Source organism: Nilaparvata lugens, chromosome 1 (genome assembly GCF_014356525.2).
Source record: "Nilaparvata lugens isolate BPH chromosome 1, ASM1435652v1, whole genome shotgun sequence".
Lineage (NCBI taxonomy): Eukaryota > Metazoa > Arthropoda > Insecta > Hemiptera > Delphacidae > Nilaparvata > Nilaparvata lugens.
The window spans coordinates 66,771,508-66,796,241 of record NC_052504.1 but is presented as its reverse complement, the minus strand read 5'-3'; the positions used below and the strand labels follow the sequence as shown (position 1 = coordinate 66,796,241).

Here is a 24,734-nt window from a genome sequence, read left to right as displayed (position 1 = left end):
AGCGGAGAGAGAGACGATAAGACAACCGTTCGCCACCGAAGCCAAGCTCCGACTCCGATTGTGTCTATTACAGCGGGAGCTCAGCGGTACCATTTTAATATTAATTACATTTAAAAACAAACAAATAAAAAATGTTGATGATAATATTGAACTGAAAATTTCACATTACAAATTTTACCATGGCAACCATATCAGTGGAGGATTAAATCGGTATGGTAACCCATGTGATACTTTCCTGTGTTTTCTCAAACTTATTAATTTATTATCCTTAGAATATAGTAGTTTCCAATCATTCTAAGGGTACAAACACACTGAAAGCTGAAAGTGGCGTGGCGTTCTAGAGCGGAGCGTGGCCTGGCGTGGTCAGAGCGTTCATGATACATAAAGGAAGCGTCTGAGCGTCAAGGGCCTAGAAAATGGCTATAATTAATTAATGCAGAGAATCGGCATCGCTATTCTTCTATCTTCATCCACTGTCATTATAACGTGAACCTCACTATAGGAGAACAAGTGCATTATTATGTACAAGAGTAGACCACTAGTATGTATAACAAACCAGCTTGTTCCAAAGGTTGATGCCACGCTCCGTTCTGCAAGTAGACGCTTCCAGTGTGTTTTAGCTCATTACTTAACATGATATTGTTCACGACGCTCCTCAACGCCACATCACGCTCCGCTCCGCTTTCAGTGTTTTTGTACCCGAAGATGTTTGTAATACTTTCAATTTAATAGAAGGGTAATAATTGTATGATTGTTTGCAGGGTCCATCAACCATCTGTAGTATTCATTGATGAAATCGATTCCCTATTGAGCAAAAGAAGTGATACTGAACATGAAAGCTCAAGACGAATCAAAACCGAATTCCTTGTTCAACTGGTAAGAGTTTCTTGTTTAGTATTATACAGTTATGCTCAGTTAATTTTCTTGTAAACAGTTTTTACTAGGGATGGGTATCGAAAGACAAAACATCGATGTTTTGAAGTGAAAAACATCGAACAGTAAACATCGATGTTTTTAAACATCGTTTATCGTCCTAAGTTTTTATGGATGATACTATTAGTCCAGTCAATATAGACGTAAAAAAGGGGGTGTGCTTACAATTTATATTGTAGTTCTGATTTTTTAATATATTATTTGGGTACATTAGAGGAGTCCAGAACCAATTTCTTCATGAAAGATTTCCTTGTGCTAGATACAGGATAGCGCAAAAATCTCGTATTTTCGGCTCATTTTCCAGTTTTCAGATTTTCTGAAAAAATGAGATCACTCGGAACTCTCTATCTCCAATGAGTACTTAGTTATTATTTTTCAAAAATGATTGAAGAAAAAATCAATTTTGATGAATTTTAGTTTTTGATCAACAATATCTTCCGATTGTTACAATTTAGATGTATATTTCAAAATCCCTCTAGGCGTATTTTTGTGCTATACAATCTGAGATCACGTATCATAGCTCTATGTCATATAGATTTCCAGGTACACCTGACAACAATGCTCCTTGTATTGTGAAAAACACCTAATTTTCAGCTTCAACCATCATCACCATCTACTTTGTCCTCACATTGATATTTCGCACAATGACATAAGTTCATGGGTAAGAATCACCCGTTAGATGCACTTCATTTCAGTATTTCCTAGTAGAGGCACGGTTAAGGACACCTCAAAAATCAAAATTTCAAATACTTATAATTTACTTTTGACACAATGCTCAGATTTTATCGTACTACACTTCATTCTTCTCGGCTCGCCAAGGCGGTTCAAAATCATGCATCAACAGTCAAATTCGGTCAAAAAATAGAAAATTTATTATTGAGTGTAGGTACTCAAACCCATATTCAATACATAAAAAATGGCCAATTTCTATATTCAAAGCTATGTATCTCGGTAACCCCTTATTATAAAAATTATTACATGATCTTGAAATGTACAATAGAATTTTCTATTTCATCTGCTGTAAGCAATTCATGGAAAATATGTTCTTAAAGTGAGATTTGATTGTTGAAAAAAATCCGGAAATTGTAGATATTTTTCTCATATTAACGGTTTTGGCAGTTCTATGATAGCGAAAAGTGATTCAAGATGGATTTTAGGCAACTGAGCTCGTAGAGGATGAATTTATCTACAATTTGTAATCAATCGTAAGTTTCTATGATTTATCAGACTCGTTTTAGAAACTCTTGATCAACAGTAAAATTACGAAAAAAATGTAAAAACTGAAATCGCCATTTTTAAAATCTTAACTTCCAAATTGTTTTGGAATCGAAAGTATTATTCATTGAAGTGGGTAGAGGGGGACAATTTTCACATTCTCACTAGATTTGGAAATTTTATCAGAAGTATTTCACAAGACATGCAACTTTGAATATAGAAATTGGTCATTTTTTGTGTATTGGAATATGGGCTCAAGTACACTCAACAATAAATTTTCCATTTTTCGACCGAATTTGACTTATACATGATTTTGAACCGTCGTGACGAGCCGAGATGAAATCGTAGTGTATGTAGTACGATGAAATCTGAGCATTGTGTCAAAAGTTATGTGTTTGAAATTTTGATCCTTGAGGTGTCCTTAAGCGCGCCTCTCCACTAGGAAATACTGAAATGAAGTGTATCTTACGGGTGATTCTCATAGAACATAATCTCAAGAACTTATGTCGTAGTGCGAAATTTCAATGTGAGGACAATGTAGTTGGTGATGATGCTTGAAGCTGAAAACTAGGTGTTTTTCACAATACAAGGAGCATTGTTGTCAGGTGTATCTGGGATATGAGATAGAGTGCTCTACCTGATCTCAGATTGTAGAGCAAAAAAAGAGCTTCTAAAGTGACTACAATTTTATCTGGAGCTATTGTTCCAATATTCTAACAGTTACTAACTGGAATCACAGCAATTTTGGACTTGTGGTATTCAAGTAACAGTCTTTCGAATAATTGAAGTCAGGTTGTGACTAGAAAGATACATCAACTCTAGTTCACAAGATTTGTCATCTTCATGGTCTAGTCTGAAACCTCTCGGGATATCCTTGAGGATTCGGTCTTGAAATTTCACCCTAAGCTAATTTAAGCAATCATTGATACTCATATCGTATTCATTCAATACCTGATAGATTTTTTAGGAAATGGAAATGGATTAAGTTTTTTTATATTGATATCTGCACTCCTTACAATACGAGGACCTCTTCTCCAGAGCTAGATTAATTAGTGTTAAACACATGTTGAGGAAATAATTGTAGTAAGAAAAAACTCTTTCTTCCTAAGAAACGAAGAATCCGACCTTTTATTCAATTCTAAATAACTAACTATCTAACCTTGACACGGACCACAGAAGTAATGTAAATCTTCAAGAGTATCCAACAGTCTCACATAAAAATACAGAGAGCCTGATTGAAAAATAAGAATAGCAATCTGCAGGAAATCAAAACTTATGCGAGATCTTTCACAAGAGTGATCTATATTCACGAAAAACACTAAACAGAATACTACACTAAATATGATAAAGATAATGATTATAATTCTGTTACTATTGCTTATTGCTCTCAAGATAATCCTCTTCGAACAAAAAAATATAAAAAAAAAACTTGTATCAAATTAAAAAATTAGAATTGTTTTTACTTTTTAGTTGGGAAAAACATTGGATGACCGATTTCTAGGGAAAACCATCGATAAGTGAAAAACATCGAACAGTAAACATCGATGTATCGATACCCATCCCTAGTTTTTACCATCAATGCATAAATGCCAAAAGCAGAAGCTTATTAAAATTCTTTTGTTTCTTTGCATTTATTAGCAAAATCATTTCCTGCCAAAACGACTTATATTTATTTGTTGTTTAATAATTAATCTTGAAAATCTGGTTCAAAATCAACAATAATTAATAAAAGTGTGAAAATAGTTTCTTGAAGACTCAAGCTGCGTACAGACTTGAGCGCTATGTACTAGCGCATTTTACTTTTTATCAGATTATACTGATTGTATCTGTATTTGTGCAGAAACTGTAAGTTACAGATATACTGTAATCAGCTGATAAAAAGTGAAATGCTCAAGAAATCCTAACCTAACCTAATTTCTGTGATGTGGCTGATGCAAAACATGACTTCGTAAAGACTGATTCAAATAAATTAAAACTTATATTGATTGATTTTTGGAAATCTCAGAAATTAGAAGCAATGTTTAATTATTTTCACAGATGATTTGAAAACATACCTATAGTATGTACATACAAACTCCAATAAATTAAATTCTAGTTGATCTTCAAGACTATAAAATATAATATGAGGCATGGAAGCCAAGGGAGGTATGTGACTTTTTCTTACTTTTAAGAAAATTAAGGTCAAAGTTCACAGAATCCTCCAAATGTAAAGTTTTGTTCAGTAGTGATTTTTCCCCTATTCTTTGGGTTTTTATTAACTTTAAGCTGTAATTTTAAGCAATGATATTGTTGAAATTATCCTATTTTTGAATTTGATACATTTTTAGGCACCACATATCTCCCTTGGCCTCCACAGTAAATCACTTACCTCTCTTGGACTCCAAAAAAAAAACAGTGAATTGAAATGAAAACACAGTTGTTTTTTGAAAATTTAAAAAAGAATGTCCTCTTTATTATTGTACTTAGTGCATAATTATTTAGTGATTACTGTACTTGATCTTTGATTACTTATAAAAATGTCATATTTTGAGATCAAGGAATAAGTATGTTATCATTAAGTTTTCCTTATTTTTTCAAGGATATAATAGCAGTTTGAGATATTGATTTTCATCAAAATATTCATATTTTGAGATCTAAAAATAAGTCAACTATCATAAATTTTTCCTTTTTTTAGTTTATAAATATTTACACAAACTTTTACATTTTACACATTTTTTTCTAGGACGGCGCAACAACTGGTGATGAGGATCGACTGCTTGTGGTCGGCGCCACGAATCGGCCGCAAGAGTTGGACGAGGCCGCCCGTCGCAGGCTCGTCAAGAGGCTCTACATTCCGCTGCCTGATTATGAGGTAGGCTACTGGTAACGCTACCTTACAAAATTCAACCAAAACTTGAAAAACAAGTAGTAGTATTGGGGTTGCAACTAATGAACCATTCGGTCTACAATTTTCAGTTTTCGGTATGATTTCAGTGGGCAGATAAATGAGAATTTTGGTTGATAATGGTTATGTAATTTCGGTTGTTCCGCATATCGGCTGTATTTCCTGAAATTGTAATTCGTTTAAAAATTATTCTACACTGATATTGATTTAAAACATAACTTATGGCTTATATATACGGCTTGGGCGGCTTGGGCCGCTTGGGAAAATATATGTTCACATCCATTAAAAATTTTAATTTTAGAAAATCACTAGTACCCATATAATTTTTTATAAAATACTTATATTTTTTATATAAAAATATAATAATGGTACTAGTGATTTTCTATAATTGAACATTCAAGAAGCCCTATTAATAGTTATTTGTGCAACTAGTGCGCAAAGTGCCACTTTGCTGCACCGAAAGAAACGTTTATGCACGAGCCATAGGCGAGTGCGGAATGATGGTTTCTTGAGTGCAGCAAAGAAACTTTGCGCACATATTGCACATTACATTTTTCCTACAGTTACCATAGAATGTGGAAAATCAGTAATAGGCGATGAACATGGCCTGCAGTGAATTAAATGTCAAGTTAGACATCAATTGAACAACTCAAATATGGAGATACGCTTGCAAGCCAAGGGTAGCTATCAAATACAGGCGACATAGGCCTTCAATGAATTAAATGTCAAGATAGAAATCAATTGAACAACTCAAATATGGAGATACGCTTGCAAGCCAAGGGTAGCTATCAAATACAGGCGACATAGGCCTTCAATGAATTAAATGTCTAGATAGACATCAATTGAACAACTCAAATATGGGGATACGCTTGCAAGCCAAGGGTAGCTATCAAATACAGTGAATGAAGTACATATTATAACCTTGATGTTATGTAGGCCAGTGCTCTCAATGAGACATGCACTGTAGCATATTGAATTCATGAAGATAGGCTCGATTGCCAAAAGTATGGACAATTGATTTTTTAATTGCCAAAAAGGTTGAATGATAGCTACAGAAGATAGATGACAAAGACAGATGATAGATGCGAAGACAAGAATGGAAGCGTCCAACAGTAGGTGAATCCCCCAGTGGAAATGTGAGCAGGAACATGTAGAATTCCAAACGAATAATCCGAATTTCAAGTTGTGGAATTTTTAGATTGATTTCCAAACGGCAGAGATGATGAACTTGAAAGTTTGAGTTTCAAGAGGTGAAGCCAATTGTTAGAAGAATGGCAATAGATGCCACCACAAGTTTGTGATCTTGACAAAGTTTATCAGCATAAATAAGTGAAGAAATCGATGAACAATTGAATCACAATTGAAGAATAGAATAAACGAGTTAATTTGAAGGAATAATTCACTTTTTAAAAACTTCCGTAGATCAGATGAATATGGATGAAAAGTTTAGACCGGGAGCGAAATGCACTCTCCGACTATACTTGATCAAAAGGCAAGGAAACAGCTAATGCACGGCTGAAAAAGGGACATGCCGGATATGTTTGAAACATACGTAAAACGTTTACAAACGTTTGGTGAAAAAGTAGCAAATATCTAGAAAGTAAGATGCCTAAAGGACAAAATAAATTCCAAAAAATTGAATAATAAAAATATTAAAATTGAAACGACAAATAACACGACGAATAATATAGAAAACCAACTTGATTACGGCAGTGCCGTGGAACCTTGACTGTGACGTCACTGGCCAGCACATACGGACAAAATGACGACATGATGTCTACGTAGTAGCGGAACGAGTAACAAGTGGAACCGTTCCAATAAATGCTTTGTCAGATTTTACATAAACTGGGCCCCTTGTGTCATACGGGGGTATGGCACAATAAGAAAAAGTAAGAAATATGTAAAATCTGGCAAGGCAATTGGAAACTGGGCCCCTTGTGAGAACCAGGGGAAAAAACAATGAAACCTGAAAATACGAAATGAACCATAAGAGCAAGGGGATTAACTAGAATCCTCATCAATGGGAAGAGGTGCTAAACTCGAAATAGCTCTCTTAAAAGTGCTGGAGGGAGTGAGAACAGTGACAACTCGAACCTTGTCGTCCTTACCGGGATGAACTTCAGTAATGCGCGCCAGTTTCCAAGTGGACTGCGTGGAACCAGGATCCTTCAAGATGACAACCGTGCCGACCTTCAAATTTTCACAATTGTTTAACCATTTGCCTTTTTTCTGAAGAGTGGTGGAGGAATGGGTCTTTTTTCTGAAGAGTGGTGGAGAAAAAGTACGAGATTTGGGGCCGCCTACACGAATGGAAATAGGACTGGCGCAATCCAAACCACAATTGTAAAAGGGAAAATTAGCCTGAACACGGGCCGCTGGTAAACTACCCATGATTTGCTCAGAACGAAGAGCCGAAAAGCGAAAACACATTATGCAATGCCGCAATACACTCTTGATGGTGCGACGGGTGGAGGGAAACCAAAATCGTTGTCTTACACTGGCCATGGTGGCCTCACACCAGCATGACTTAGACGACGATGGTGAGCAACAATCAATGCACGAGTGAATTTGTGATTGCTAGGCAACAATATTTGATGTTTATAATCAAGGAGCATTTGCATTTTGCAAACGTCCACCAACTCTGAGCAGTGAATCTGAGTGAATGAATGGTGACAAGGCTTCAATAGAGCTATTAGGCAATAGCTCCTGATTTTGACGCAATGCTTTAAGTTAAGCAGAGAAAGCTTCTTCTTGATGGATTTGAAGAACAATTTTCAGCTTCTAAAATTCAGAGATAGCTAATTGACCAAAGCGCGGAGCGACTGAATTTTGTTTCCTACATTATGAATGAACCGTAGTACATACACTGTTGTACGAACAATTTTGTGATAAGTGAGCAACTATTAATTATGCCTGAGATACATCATTATGAAAGAAGTAGTAGCTAATACCTGAACTGATTGAGAACTGATTTCCTGAACTGATTTCTCTAACTGATGAGGCAATCATTTGAAGTTAGAAGTTTGACATGACCCTATGGGGAGCGGCCACAGGCAAAGCAGGGAGGCACGAACGAGGTGCTGCAATAGGACGAATAGCTTTACAAGAACCAAATATGACCCAACCTAGACTGTTTTCTGAAGAATGGGAGCGTTTTGAGCTAGATACAATTTACCAGGCTGAAGTACAGATGCGAATATGCCAGCACAAGTAACAAATCTACAGGCTTAGGCTGATCAAACAATGGATCTGCTAATTTGAGTTCAACAGGAATTGAAATTTTAGAAAGATCAATGTTCACACTAGAAACATTAGATGATATGCTATCAACTACAATACAATTTTCTTCAACCGACCACGAACGATCAGAATGAAGACAAGCAAACTGATGAGAGATAGATGATTTGGTCTTATTCTCACCTACACTATGAATCAAAGTGTCCGATACAAAGTAACAAGTGACAATTTTTCAGCCAACCTAGTTGACATCAATTACAATCAAAGCAGAATCTAAAAGTGCGGTTGCTTTAATAAATTCCCCACTAGAAGATTGAACCAAAACTTCGGCAGTAGGTAATAAAGCGACAGTTGATTGCTGTTGCAAACACAGTGACGAAGTGGAGCTCATTGTGACATGAGAGTTCTTCTGAGGCTGTTCTGCATGAGAAACAGCTTGTTTAGTTGTTTCTGCATTCTGAACCATGACGGAATTCAAGACAGCATTCTTACCTTGGAGGGAGCAAAAGATTGAGAATGAATAACATTTGAAGTTACCTTATCCTTAGGAGTGTCTCGCGATTGAGGATACGACCTATGAAGAACAGTGTGGTGACTCTTGCCACAAAGTGTACACGATTTGTCCGAACAAATATGATTGGGTGTGAAAGGCTTGATGCAATTATAACATAACCTTTTGTCACCTGCAACTTCAATAATTCATTACAACGATTTGGAAAATGACCAACAGAATTACAAAAACTACAAGGTGACATAGAAGAGGTAGTAACCTGCATCCTAGATTGAACATTCGATTGATTTTGATTGAACTTCGGCTTGCTATGAGCACCAACCGAGTTGGATGTACTTTGTTGTACATTTCCTTGATGATGGTTAGCTGAGCTTGAAGCAACAGCTTCCATGATTTTGCATTGTGATTCCAAAAAATTCCAAAATTTATCAATGGTGGGAATGTCGTGTATACCAACACTCTTTTCCCATTCTCGAACAGTAGCAGTATCCAACTGCAACAACATTTTGTGCATGTACAATAAGTCCTTGATTTGGACTCCAAGTTGAAGCGCTTCGAGCGCGGTAATGTGGGACTTGCAAAAGTCAATGAATGCCCGTAATGATTGCGGACAGTTACGTTTTATAGTAGGAGGAGATTCAATTGCCGTGACGTGCCTGGCAGCAATTAATCTCTTATTGTCATACCTCTCCCTTAAGAGGTTCCATGCAAGCTGAAAACCATTTTCGTCAGCTTCAATGTGTTCCACTCTAGCAAGAGCTTCACCACTGAGTGATTGACGAAGATAGAAAATTTCAATGAGTCATTAATATTATCCTGATTACCAATAATATTGGTAAAAGCACTTGAGAATGCTTGCCATTTTGAAAGCTCCCATTGAAGCATGGAAGCGGAATCTGAGGCAACTGAAAATTTGCCAAATGTGAGTTTTGAGATGTTGGCCGCTGGGAAGCACCAGCAGTGGCCTCATTGTTGCGTTGTCTGCTTTCAAAGGCAGTTAATGCAGCGTTTGCCTTAGAGGCAATGGAGATGAACTTATTAAGTATTTCAAAATGAGTTGAAGTATCTTGTGCTTGCAACTCTGCATTCCATAAATGTTCATGAATCTTATCATACTTAATTCTGAGTGAACCTAGTTCGTTTTTGACAGTCAACAATTGATAATAAGTGGCTTCAGTGTCCACAACATAATCGTTATAGTTGGTTATGAACCAATCTATTTCTGGTGTAAATTGTCTCTTGCATTGAAAAGAGCAGAAGGCTCAGGAAGTGAATCTTCCTCATGATCGGACATGCTTAAAAACTAACAGAAAAACCTGAGTGAACGAAACGATACTGCACTGTAGCAATGCGATTGCTGCGCCAATAAGCAACTTTGGGCGCTGGTCCAGTACGCAGAGAGGCACGCCTGTGCGTTTGAGGCAAGTTGTATCAAGCTTGCTGTGCGGCGAGTCAAGTAGCGAGCTCGTAAGGTGGTGTAGTTTGCCGTGTGTTGTTTTCTCAATGCGCAATAGCCATCTGTGACCAGTTCAGTGCGGTTCAGTCTCTCAGGGTACAAGATAGTTGATAGCTGGTGCATACACGTCGCAGCATGCTTTGAGTTGCAGCCAGTACTGAAAATTTGAAACAAGTGTGTGAATGCTTAATATTAAACAATACAAACATACAAAAGTACAATGGAATAAAATATACTCTAGTGTGGGACCTAATCATTGGCATCAAGCTAGGCTATAGGCACACGGTCACTGAAACCTAAGGTTCAATGGACCAAGAAATGGGTAATAAAATTAACAATTATCCTAGGTAAACACTGGATCAAAAATGAACGGGCTGGAGGACCAATTTTATCCTAGGTAAACACTGGATCAAAAATCTGGCCCGGATGAACCAATTTTTATGACAGAATCCAAAGTCAGGGCAGTGGACTGTGAATGATAGTTGGTATTAATACCTACAAATAAATCTTTGAATTCTGTGCATAAAAATACTGATAGCTTGAAGTGTGGTAAGTACGCCAATAAAAGACAAAATGAGTCAACAAGATGAGATTAATAATAATAAAATAATAGGCAGATGGCCACATACAAAAACAAGTGTAAGTAGATTGAATCGAAAAATCTTGGGACAATTACAACATGTAATAAAAAAACGTTAGAGAAATACAAAATTTAAATGAAATTAGGTCAATGACATTAATGACCATTGAAGCCTGACAATAATGGAAAAGGTATTATTAATGATACCTGAATTGCGAATATAAATTGAGTGCTATAATGAAAAAGTTACTGCTGCAAAATTCAATCTTAATGATTTACAAAAGGAATAGTAATAAATGACAATAAGCTGTAGATAGTGCTCAATAAATAGAATTAGTTAAATGTTGATTAATACTAACAAATTAATCTAGAATGATAGGATGTTTCGGTCGACAATAGCACAGCTAAGTAAGTTCAAAAAAATGAAATTGCCTTGGTCGGCATTAACACAAGTAGGTTCAAAGGTCAATGTCATATACATTTAAATAGTTGTTAATATAGAATACATTAATATAGGCGGCATAGGCCTGCAGTGAATTAAATGTCAAGTTAGACATCAATTGAACAACTCAAATATGGGGATACGCTTGCAAGCCAAGGGTAGCTATCAATACAGTGAATAATTGCTAATATAAATACTTAATATAGGCAGCATAGGCCTGCAGTGAATTAAATGTCAAGTTAGACATTAATAGAACAACTCAAATAAGAGAGCACGCTTGCAAGCCAAGGGTAGCTATCAAATACAGGCGACATAGGCCTTCAATGAATTAAATGTCAAGATAGAAATCAATTGAACAACTCAAATATGGAGATACGCTTGCAAGCCAAGGGTAGCTATCAAATACAGGCGACATAGGCCTCCAATAAATTAAATTCTAGTTGATCTTCAAGACTATAAAATATAATATGAGGCATGGAAGCCAAGGGAGGTATGTGACTTTTTCTTACTTTTAAGAAAATTAAGGTCAAAGTTCACAGAATCCTCCAAATGTAAAGTTTTGTTCAGTAGTGATTTTTCCCCTATTCTTTGGGTTTTTATTAACTTTGAGCTGTAATTTTAAGCAATGATATTGTTGAAATTATCCTATTTTTGAATTTGATACATTTTTAGGCACCACATATCTCCCTTGGCCTCCACAGTAAATCACTTACCTCTCTTGGACTCCAAAAAAAAAAAAACAGTGAATTGAAATGAAAACACAGTTGTTTTTTGAAAATTTAAAAAAGAATGTCCTCTTTATTATTGTACTTAGTGCATAATTATTTAGTGATTACGGTACTTGATCTTTGATTACTTATAAAAATGTCATATTTTGAGATCAAGGAATAAGTATGGTATCATTAAGTTTTCCTTATTTTTTCAAGGATATAATAGCAGATTGATTTTCATCAAAATATTCATATTTTGAGATCTAAAAATAAGTCAACTATCATAAATTTTTCCTTTTTTTAGTTTATAAATATTTACACAAACTTTTACATTTTACACATTTTTTTCTAGGACGGCGCAACAACTGGTGATGAGGATCGACTGCTTGTGGTCGGCGCCACGAATCGGCCGCAAGAGTTGGACGAGGCCGCCCGTCGCAGGCTCGTCAAGAGGCTCTACATTCCGCTGCCTGATTATGAGGTAGGCTACTGGTAACGCTACCTTACAAAATTCAACCAAAACTTGAAAAACAAGTAGTAGTATTGGGGTTGCAACTAATGAACCATTCGGTCTACAATTTTCAGTTTTCGGTATGATTTCAGTGGGCAGATAAATGAGAATTTTGGTTGATAATGGTTATGTAATTTCGGTTGTTCCGCATATCGGCTGTATTTCCTGAAATTGTAATTCGTTTAAAAATTATTCTACACTGATATTGATTTAAAACATAACTTATGGCTTATATATACGGCTTGGGCCGCTTGGGAAAATATATGTTCACATCCATTAAAAATTTTAATTTTAGAAAATCACTAGTACCGTACCCATATAATTTTTTATAAAATACTTATATTTTTTATATAAAAATATAATAATGGTACTAGTGATTTTCTATAATTGAACATTCAAGAAGCCCTATTAATAGTTATTTGTGCAACTAGTGCGCAAAGTGCCACTTTGCTGGCACTTTATAGGCGATGAACATGTCCTATACTGAATAGAATGTTTGTTTGTGCAAATCTGTAGTATTTTTAATGCTGATAATAAATATTTGAACCATTCCACAACAGAATTATTTCAAATTCAGTCTAAATGACAATAGAATGAATATTATAAAGTTATATGAGATTCAATTATGATGAAACTTCATCTACAAGAAGTCATCAGCAAGTGTGGAAATGGCCATATCACTTGTCTGGATATGTATTTTGAGCCATCAATGAGCCTCACAAATGTTATACTTCACCCGTGACTAACAGTTTAATATTCTCCTATCCGAAAACACAAAAGTTATACAGCAAAACTTTGCTTATACTTATACGGTGCCCTAGGACAGACTTAAGTTTAACCTGACCATTCTATGAAACTTTCATGTGTATTATTTATTCCAGTTCCAAATATCCTCAAGTTTGATTCTGAATGATATATTATACTCTATATTAGTGTAAAAATATAGTTTCAGCTTGTTTTTTTTTTGTAAATACATGAGTAAACATGTTAATTTGGCCTTTCTCCTTTTCTGGCCAAGCGCCCAGTAGCCTACTGCATGAAACATATAAGCACAGAGGAAAGAAGCACTACTGGTATGCTTATTCCGTGATATAAGTAAGGTTATACTGCATTCTTTAAAACGTGATTAAATTATATAGACATTACATTTACCTGAAATGCTGGACTTCAATCATTCAAGTCACTGTTGAGTAAACAGGATATTGTAAATCCAGTGTTTTTGATTACGGTATTCAATGACATCTATTCTGTATTCTGTTTCTAATTCATCCAACGGCATTCATTGAAGTTGCTCTTCGAAAATGTGAGTAGAGATGTTACGGAGAGTTGAAGAACTGAATAACTTTTTTGAAGTGTAAATATTTAGGTTTCAAACCTAATGGATACATTATTGTTTATTATTACTAGTAGTTCTGTGAACAGTAGACCTCACGCTCAGTAAGTTACATTGACTTGTTGTTATGTTTTCTCGAAAATTAATAATTTATCAATTTAAAATGTCTAGAAAAAATCCTAAATAAATATAGAGCTTTCTGTCCCATCGTACCGTGACGTGTCGTCCCGGAATGTGAGTGTGAGCGCTGTTATCAGGTCTGGCTGCAACTGTCTACAACGTTGATGGAAAGATACATTTTCAAGATGTTAGATGTTTTTAAACGGGTAGTATTATAAATAGTCAACTGTCTACTAACGTTGATGGAAAGATACATTTTCAAGATGTTGATGTTTTTTAACGGGTAGTATTATAGTCCTTTAGACAGCTCATTTAGGCTAAGCTCTAGCCGGCCTGCTCCCCCTGCTATCTCAGTTATTATTGAAGATATCGACTCAATTTTTTTTTTAAATGAAAGAGGAAGACAAAATAAAGCGCGCTAGCATATTTTTATACCATTTGATTTAATTTTAATATTAGAAATAGCTGTTTCAAAACTAACCTTATTCTATAGAATGGACGATTCTAAATTATAATGATTTGTATCAACTATTATTAAAGATATTATGGGACTAAATTTTTTTAATGAAAGAAGAAGAAAAAATACGTGTCGGTAACTGAATAACAATTCTAATCAATGAAATTTAATGTTATTAATATTAACAGCAAATTTTGAATTTTGTCCAACCTATAATACTATCATGTTTTTACTAGCACCATAGAGTTGTAGAGTTATAGAGTTGCTGCTCTATTCTCTACAGGTCACAAATTTGAAGCATGCTAAATAGAGTTGTCATCGGTTTTTGAAATTGCTCGATAAGAAAGATTCCGATTTCAACTTGTTCGATTAATGATTCAAGAGTTCAATATTTATTTTATTGTTTTTTTATTGTTATTGTTTTACAAACTTCAATTTGATATATTTAAATTATAATTTGTTCTACATTTTTTCCCATTATTGGAATACTTAATACATAATCGGGGAGTCCGATCTCACTAGGCATCAAACCTGCATCCTTGTAGAAACCAATCTGAAAAAACAAACCAATTCAAACTTTTTTTTGAAAAAATTGGAAACCCCAATGGGTACTAAATTTGTAAAGTCTCATTTAGGTATTAATAATTAAAGTTTATTTATTTATTCAATCATTCAGAATTATACAACTTACAGAAAAGTACCACAGGCTAACTTATGCTTAAAACGGTTCCAGTTATAATTTTCACTACCTATCTTCAATTTTTCAAAAAAAAAAATCCAATTTTGGGAAAAAAATAATTTTGAATTAGAACTCAAATGTATCAAATTTGAATAAAAATTCTAATTCCATCAAAGAGCTAACCATTACTGCTGACCACATTTTCTTCTGTATTTAATGCTATTGATGAAGTTGATAGGAAATCTGGAAAATATCAAAAATGTGCCAGTTGTTTGCCTGAAAAATGTTGAGAATATTTTTAAATGGAGCTAACCATAATTACTGCTGACCACATTTTCTCCTGTATCTAACGATATTGATGAAACCCTACCTACCAAAGTTTGATGTGACTATCAAACCTTAAGTGATGAAGACTGAGCAAGTCTGAGGGTTGCTCAGTCTTTATCTGGTAAGGCTTTGTTATATTAGGTTGGAAAATGCTTGGTTAGAGGGGAGCTCAATGGTTGGGCTGGACTGCATTTGTTAGTTCGAGTTAGGCTTTGTTGGGTTGGGGATAATAAAAAACTCAGGTTACAAAGGTTTGGGTTGAAAAAGGTTAGGTTAGGGGAGGTTAGGTTGGAAAGATTTTGCATAGAAAGGATTTGGTTAGGAGGCATTAGCTTAGAAACACTTAGGTTGAGAAAATCTTAGGTTAGGAGATACTTAGGCTAGGAAACTGTTTGGTTGGGAAAAATTAGGTTAGAAAAAGCTTTGGTTTGTGAAAGCTTAGGTTATGAAAAGCTTTGGTTGGGGAAAGCTTGATTGGGAAATGCTTAGGTTAAAAAAAGCACAAGTTAGGGAAAGCTTAGGTTGGGGAAAAATTGGTGAGGAAAAGCTAAGGTTGGAAAAATCTAAGGTTAGGGAAAGCCTATGTTAGGAAAAGATAAGGTTAGGAGAAGCTAAGGTAAGGAAAGCTTTGGTTGGGGAAAGCTTAGGTTAAGAAAACCTTGGGTGAGGAATAAGCTTAAGTTGGGAAAAGCTCTGGTTAGGAAAAGCTTAGGTTAGGAGAAGCTAAGGTTGGGAGAATCTAAGGTTGAGTGAAGCTTTGATTAGGGAAAGCTTTGGTTAGTGAAAGCTTAGGTTAGGAAAAGCTTTGAGTTAGGAGAAACTTAGGTTAGGAGAAGCTAAGGTTAGGAAAAGCTTAGGTTGGGAAAAAGCTCAGGTTAGGAAAAGCTTAGGTTGGGAAAAGCTTTGGTTGGGAAAAGTTAAGGTTAGGTAAAGCTTGGGTTAGGTAAAACTTAGGTTAGGAGAAGCTAACGTTAGGTAAAGCTTAGGTTAGGAAAAGCTTTGGTTAGGGGAAGCTTTGGTTAGTGAAAGCTCAGGTTAGGAAAAGCTTTAGGTTGGAAAAGCTTAGGTTAGGAGAAGCTTGGGTTAGGAAAAGCTTAGGTTGGAAAAGCTTTGATTAGGGAAAGCTTTGGTTGGGGAAAGCTTTGATTGGGAAATGCTTAGGTTAAAAAAAGCACAAGTTAGGGAAAGCTTAGGTTGGGGAAAAATTGGTGAGGAAAAGCTAAGGTTGGAAAAATCTAAGGTTAGGGAAAGCCTATGTTAGGAAAAGATAAGGTTAGGAGAAGCTAAGGTAAGGAAAGCTTTGGTTGGGGAAAGCTTAGGTTAAGAAAACCTTGGGTGAGGAATAAGCTTAAGTTGGGAAAAGCTCTGGTTAGGAAAAGCTTAGGTTAGGAGAAGCTAAGGTTGGGAGAATCTAAGGTTGAGTGAAGCTTAGGTTAGGGAAAGCTTTGGTTAGTGAAAGCTTAGGTGAGGAAAAGCTTTAAGTTAGGAGAAACTTAGGTTAGGTTGGGTTAGGTTATGTTAGGTTAGGAAAAGCTTAGGTAGGTTAGGTTAGGTTGGGTTAGGTTAGGTTAGGTTAGGTAGGAAAAGGTTAGGTTGGGTTAGGTTAGGTTAGGTTAGGTTAGGAAAAGCTTAGGTTAGGTAAGGTTGGTAAGGTTAGGTTAGGAAAAGCTTAGGTTAGGTTAGGTTAGGTTGGGTTAGGTTAGGTTAGGAAAAGCTTAGGTTAGGTTAGGTTAGGTTAGGAAAAGCTTAGGTTAGGTTAGGAAAAGGTTAGGTTAGGTTAGGTTAGGAAAAGCTTAGGTTAGGTTAGGAAAAGCTTAGGTTAGGTTAGGTTTGGTTAGGTTAGGTTAGGTTAGGTTAGGAAAAGCTTAGGTTAGGTTAGGAAAAGCTTAGGTAGGTTAGGTTGGGTTAGTTAGGTTAGGAAAAGCTTAGGTTAGGTTGGGTTAGGTTATGTTAGGTTAGGAAAAGCTTAGGTTAGGTAAGGTTAGGTTAGGAAAAGCTTAGGTTAGGTTAGGTTGGGTTAGGTTAGGTTAGGAAAAGCTTAGGTTAGGTTAGGTTGGGTTAGGTTAGGTTAGGTTAGGTTGGAAAAGCTTAGGTTAGGTTAGGTTAGGTTAGGAAAAGCTTAGGTTAGGTTAGGTTGGGTTAGGTTAGGTTAGGTTAGGAAAAGCTTAGGTTAGGTTGGGTTAGGTTAGGTTGGTTAGGTTAGGTTGGGTTAGGTTAGGTTAGGTTAGGTTAGGAAAAGGTTAGGTTGGGTTAGGTTAGGTTAGGTTAGGTTAGGAAAGCTTAGGTTAGGTAAGGTTTGGTAAGGTTAGGTTAGGAAAAGCTTAGGTTAGGTTAGGTTAGGTTGGGTTAGGTTAGGTTAGAAAAGCTTAGGTTAGGTTAGGTTAGGTTAGGAAAAGCTTAGGTTAGGTTAGGAAAAGGTTAGGTTAGTTAGGTTAGGTTAGGAAAAGCTTAGGTTAGGTTAGGAAAAGCTTAGGTTAGGTTAGGTTTGGTTGGTTAGGTTAGGTTAGGTTAGGAAAAGCTTAGGTTAGGTTAGGAAAAGCTTAGGTAGGTTAGGTTGGGTTAGGTTAGGAAAACTTAGGTTAGGTTGGGTTAGGTTATTTAGGTTAGGAAAAGCTTAGGTTAGGTAAGGTTAGGTTAGGAAAGCTTAGGTTAGGTTAGTTAGGAAAGCTTAGGTTAGGAGAAGCTTGGGTTAGGAGAAACTTAGGTTAGGTTAGGTTGGGTTAGGTTAGGTTAGGTTAGGTTGGAAAAGCTTAGGTTAGGTTAGGTTAGGTAGGAAAAGCTTAGGTTAGGTTAGGTTGGGTTAGGTTAGGTTAGGTTAGGAAAAGCTTAGGTTAGGTTGGGTTAGGTTAGGTTGGGTTAGGTTAGGTTAGGTTAGGTTAGGAAAAGCTTAGGTTAGGTTAGGTTAGGAAAAGCTTAGGTTAGGTTAGGTTAGGTTGGGTTAGGTTAGGTTAGGTTAGGAAAAGCTTAGGTTGAGAAAAGCATGGGTTAGGAAAAGCTTTGGTTGGGAAAAGTTAAAATTGGGGAAACCTCAGGTTAGGAGAAGCTTAGGTTAGGAGAATCTAAGGTTAGGTAAAGCTTAGGTTAGGAAAAGCTTTGGTTAGGGGAAGCTTTGTTAGTGAAAGCTCAGGTTAGGAAAAGCTTTAGGTTGGAAAAGCTTTGATTAGGGAAAGCTTTGGTTAGTGAAAGCTTAGGTTAGGAAAAGCTTTGAGTTAGGAGAAACTTAGGTTAGGAGAAGCTTGGGTTAGGAGAAACTTAGGTTAGGAAACTGTTGGGTTAGGAAAAGATTAGGTTAGAGGAAGCTCAGGTTAGGAAAAGCTTTAGTTAGCAAAAGCTTTGGTTTGTGAAAGCTTAGGTTGGAAAAGCTTTGGTTGGGGAAATCTTTGCTTAGTGAAGGCTTAGTTGAGGAAATCCTTTGAGTTAGGAGAAACTTAGGTAAGGAGAAGCTAAGGTTAGGAAAAGCTTAGGTTGGAAAAAGCTCAGGTTAGGAAAAGCTTAGGTTGGAAAAGCTTTGGTTGGGAAAAGTTAAGGTTAGGTAAAGCTTGGGTTAGGTAAAACTTAGGTTAGGAGAAGCTAACGTTAGGTAAAGCTTAGGTTAGGAAAAGCTAGGGTTGGGAAAAGCTTTGGTTAGTGAAAGCTTAGGTTAGGAAAAGCTTAGGTTGGGGAAAAATTGGTGAGGAAAAGCTAAGGTTGGAAAAATCTAAGGTTAGGGAAAGCCTATGTTAGGAAAAGATAAGGTTAGGAGAAGCTTAGGTTAGAAGAAGCTAAGGTTAGGAGAAGCTAAGGTTAGGTAAAGCTTATGTTAGGAAAAGCTTTGGTTAGTTAAAGCTTAGGTTAGGAAAAGCTTTAGGTTGGGAAAAACTCTAGTTAGGTGAAGCTAATTTTAGGAAAATCTCAGATTAGAAAAAGTTTAGTTTAGGAGAGATCTGTTCTTGGCCCAGGCTCAGTAAGCTTTGGTCATACTTGTTCAGGTTAGTAATTATTTGACTTGATTCAAGAGTTCTGTTGTGTATTTTTGAAAGAATAAGAACTCTCAGTAGAATTATTTCAATGATCTTTATTGAACACTTTATATTATTGTTAAGTCGAATACGATACAGAATAGAAAATACTAGAACAGGTGAACAGCGCCTTATGAATGAGTCTGTCTTTGTGTTTCAAATTCAATGCCTGTCTGATCTTTTTGAATGTTGTAGTGTAGAAATGTACAATGGATAATAATTTAGATTATAATGCAAATGTTTGTAATATTCATATCATATTCATGTAAAATAAATGTTGTTGGTAATGAATTGAATCAGTGTTTTCTTCATTTCTGTGCAATATTTTATGTTGACTACTCTGTTTAGGCGGTAGTTCAAATATATATATAACAAGTTCATTCAATTAAAATGTATCATTGTCATAAGAAAATGTGATTAAGAGTAAAGGTTTGTACATTGTCCACCACTTCTTCAACTCCTAGTTCTTAACATTATAGTTCTTTCCATACTCAAAGAGTCTCCACTATTGAAAAATCTCTTTATCTTAACTCTTGAATCCTATCAAATGTTCAATTGTTCTATTCAATCATCTTAATCACTATAAATATAAATGACTTGAACCTGACATAAATTGACCAGAACCTAATTGTTTTTTTAATCTTTAAATTAGTATTTTAGGATAGAATTTATATTACCAACACCTATTTTTTCTTCCTCTTCAATTTAAAAAAAATTGATTGATATCTTAAAAAATAGTTGAGATACAATTTATTGTGAGATACAATTATTGTTAGTCACATAAACCAAAAATTACCAATTTCTGTTCTGTTTCAGGGTCAGCTTTAGAAAGTTAATGTTAATTTAATGAAAAACTCCCCAGAATAATATCTAATTTCTATTTAATTCATCGATTAATCATTATATTGTATTCCAATGTCCATGCTTGCCTGTAGTTACCTCTTCAATCACTTTCGAAGAAGTTGAATTGATGCGAACATTCATTCGAGCAATCGCTTATTTTGAAATCTTTAATTCGGCCATAAAAATGAGTCAGCTGTGCTATTGGCTTCATTAATCACAGTTCATTCTTCATTGTTTACATAACATCATTCTTCATTGTTGAGTCTCACCTCAGAAATTCAAACTGTTTTTTTTTAATGTTTTAAAAAGTTTTTCAAAATAAAATTCATAGAAGCAACACCTATTTTTCTTTCTTCTTTCATCAAAAAAAAATTGAGTTGATACCTTCAAAAATAGTTGAGATAATAATATTTTAGAATCGTCCATTCTTCAAAATAAGGTTAGTTTTGAAACAGCTATTTCTAATATTAAAATCTAACTAAATTGTATAAAAATAGGCTAGCGCGCTTTATTTTTTCCTCCTCTTTTTTATTTAAAAAAAAATTTGAGTCGATATCTTCAATAATAACTGAGATAACAGGGGAGCATGCCGGCTAGAATTTTGCCCTGATTTAGGAAAAGCTTTAGGTTGGAAAAGCTTTGATTAGGGAAAGCTTTGGTTAGTGAAAGCTTAGGTTAGGAAAAGCTTTGAGTTAGGAGAAACTTAGGTTAGGAGAAGCTTGGGTTAGGAGAAACTTAGGTTAGGAAACTGTTGGGTAGGAAAAGATTAGGTTAGAGGAAGCTCAGGTTAGGAAAAGCTTTAGTTAGCAAAAGCTTTGGTTTGTGAAAGCTTAGGTTGGGAAAAGCTTTGGTTAGTGAAGGCTTAGTTGAGGAAATCCTTTGAGTTAGGAGAAACTTAGGTAAGGAGAAGCTAAGGTTAGGAAAAGCTTAGGTTGGAAAAAAGCTCAGGTTAGGAAAAGCTTAGGTTGGAAAAGCTTTGGTGGGAAAAGTTAAGGTTAGGTAAAGCTTGGGTTAGGTAAAACTTAGGTTAGGAGAAGCTAACGTTAGGTAAAGCTTAGGTTAGGAAAAGCTAGGGTTGGGGAAAGCTTTGGTTAGTGAAAGCTTAGGTTAGGAAAAGCTTTAGGTTAGGGAAAGCTTTGAGTTGGGAAAAACTTAGGTTAGGAGAAGCAAAGGTTAGGATAAGCTTAGGTCAGGAAAAAGTCAAGTGTTAGGGAAAGCTTAGGTTAGAAGAAGCTAAGGTTAGGAGAAGCTAAGGTTAGGTAAAGCTTATGTTAGGAAAAGCTTTGGTTAGTTAAAGCTTAGGTTAGGAAAAGCTTTAGGTTGGGAAAAACTCTAGTTAGGTGAAGCTAATTTTAGGAAAATCTCAGATTAGAAAAAGTTTAGTTTAGGAGAGATCTGTTCTTGGCCCAGGCTCAGTAAGCTTTGGTCATACTTGTTCAGGTTAGTAATTATTTGACTTGATTCAAGAGTTCTGTTGTGTATTTTTGAAAGAATAAGAACTCTCAGTAGAATTATTTCAATGATCTTTATTGAACACTTATATTATTGTTAAGTCGAATACGATACAGAATAGAAAATACTAGAACAGGTGAACAGCGCCTTATGAATGAGTCTGTCTTTGTGTTTCAAATTCAATGCCTGTCTGATCTTTTTGAATGTTGTAGTGTAGAAATGTACAATGGATAATAATTTAGATTATAATGCAAATGTTTGTAATATTCATATCATATTCATGTAAAATAAATGTTGTTGGTAATGAATTGAATCAGTGTTTTCTTCATTTCTGTGCAATATTTTATGTTGACTACTCTGTTTAGGCGGTAGTTCAAATATATATATAACAAGTTCATTCAATTAAAATGTATCATTGTCATAAGAAAATGTGATTAAGAGTAAAGGTTTGTACATTGTCCACCACTTCTTCAACTCCTAGTTCTTAACATTATAGTTCTTTCCATACTCAAAGAGTCTCCACTATTGAAAAATCTCTTTATCTTAACTCTTGAATCCTATCTCAATGTTCAATTGTTCTATTCAATCATCTTAATCACTATAAATATAAATGACTTGAACCTGACATAAATTGACCAGAACCTAATTGTTTTTTTAATCTTTAAATTAGTATTTTAGGATAGAATTTATATTACCAACACCTATTTTTTCTTCCTCTTCAATTTAAAAAAATTGATTGATATCTTAAAAAATAGTTGAGATACAATTTATTGTGAGATACAATTATTGTTAGTCACATAAACCAAAAATTACCAATTTCTGTTCTGTTTCAGGGTCAGCTTTAGAAAGTTAATGTTAATTTAATGAAAAACTCCCCAGAATAATATCTAATTTCTATTTAATTCATCGATTAATCAATTATATTGTATTCCAATGTCCATGCTTGCCTGTAGTTACCTCTTCAATCACTTTCGAAGAAGTTGAATTGATGCGAACATTCATTCGAGCAATCGCTTATTTTGAAATCTTTAATTCGGCCATAAAATATGAGTCAGCTGTGCTATTGGCTTCATTAATCACAGTTCATTCTTCATTGTTTACATAACATCATTCTTCATTGTTGAGTCTCACCTCAGAAATTCAAACTGTTTTTTTTTAATGTTTTAAAAAGTTTTTCAAAATAAAATTCATAGAAGCAACACCTATTTTTCTTTCTTCTTTCATCAAAAAAAAAATTGAGTTGATACCTTCAAAAATAGTTGAGATAATAATATATTTAGAATCGTCCATTCTTCAAAATAAGGTTAGTTTTGAAACAGCTATTTCTAATATTAAAATCTAACTAAATTGTATAAAAATAGGCTAGCGCGCTTTATTTTTTCCTCCTCTTTTATTTAAAAAAAAATTTGAGTCGATATCTTCAATAATAACTGAGATAACAGGGGGAGCATGCCGGCTAGAATTTTGCCCTGATTTATGATGAATAATTCTATAGTCAGATTTTTAAGGTAATATAAATTGACGTATGAAGGAGGCTCCTTTTTCCTTTCATATTATCCTTGAAATGCAAAATTTCCAAAAACCTTGTATATAAGTCGACGTGCAATTTAAAAAGGAACATACCTGTCAAATTTCATGAAAATATATTACCGCGTTTCGCCATAAATGCGCAACATAAAAACATTTAAACATTAAGAGAAATGCCAAACCGTCGACTTGAATCTTAGACCTCACTTCGCTCGGTCAATTATAACATTATTATAACAATTACAACCTCAGTATCAGTAACAAGAGTAACCTAACCACCAAAGGAAATAAAGATATAAAAATACTTGATTCCTTGAAAATAAAATGGTCGATAAATGTTTCCAATGTCTTCCAGTTGAAAATATAGGCATCTCACACATAAAAATTGTTCATGATAACTTGAATAGAAATAAGATACTGATATTGAATACTATAAAAACTTCTTGTTTATTTCAAGTTTTTTAATCAATATCTCGCGGTAATAATCAGCTGTTTTACAAAAATTTCCAGCCAGCAACATATTCAGGTTTACCATTTCTTTTACTTTGCCACACTCTACCGTCATGAAGCGTGTTAACTATTTTGTGTTATGTTGCAAATTTGGAGTGCGACAAAGTCTTTGCCGCACTCAAATCTACATTCCCGCACTGGGTGTGGGAATAAGGTATTTTGCGTACTATAATAATTGGTGCGGGAATGGGCACTTTTTCGGGTAACTGTAGAAAAAAATAATTAATCAGTTAATAATTTTAGGTTATATTGTAAAAAAATTGGGATAGAATTGTCTGTACGCTCTTACTTACAATTGAGATACTTAATAGATAGATCATAATCACCCGATGCTATGGTAGTTTAAATTATTTTGATTTTTTTAGAGAAATGTTTTCATGGTAAGAGGGTTTTAGATAGACTTAAGTCATCAGTTGAAGCCAGGCTATTCTTGTTCCTAACCTTTTTTCTTTCTCATTGATAGAACTACATGAAATGCTAATAATTTATAAACAGTCTATGTTGAAATCATAATCAGTGTCCAAGAGCCCAAGTTTACATGAGTTGTTATAATTTGTAGGCTCGAAAGGAGATGGTCAGCAGACTGATGTCAAATGAAAGGAACAGTCTCCGCGACACAGATATTGATGAGATTGCACAGCTTACTGACGGGTATTCTGGAGCTGATGTGAAAAACGTTTGCCAGGAGGCTGCCCTAGGTCCAATACGTTCAATCTCATTCACGCAAATCGAATTCATTTCACATGACCAGGTAAAAATTATGGCTTTTATTAGTTTTTTTTATTAGTATTCTATTTAGAACACATAAAACGGGCGCAATAATAATACTAATGTGATAAATCTCTGAATATAAATGTCACCCAAGCACTATTTTTATAAGAAACTAGGAACTTAGTTTCACAATAAGTTCTCCTATTCAGCCATTAGAGATCGTTGAAATGGTCCTCCTATTCAACCGTAAATTGTATATTTACGGCTGATTAATGATTTGGAATTCTTGTTCCCACTA

At 34.9% G+C, this 24,734-nt stretch overlaps 1 protein-coding gene across 1 annotated transcript in view; it reads left to right on the top strand.

The window, feature by feature from the left end:
* LOC111046908 (fidgetin-like protein 1) overlaps positions 1 to 24,734 on the top strand; it is a 54,928-nt gene that overhangs the window by 29,505 nt on the left and 689 nt on the right. The window contains exons 10-12 of the mRNA XM_039440346.1: positions 762 to 876; positions 4,871 to 4,999; positions 24,285 to 24,476. Coding sequence (XP_039296280.1) covers positions 762 to 876; positions 4,871 to 4,999; positions 24,285 to 24,476 — 436 coding nt within the window. The remainder of the gene's footprint in view (positions 1 to 761; positions 877 to 4,870; positions 5,000 to 24,284; positions 24,477 to 24,734) is intronic.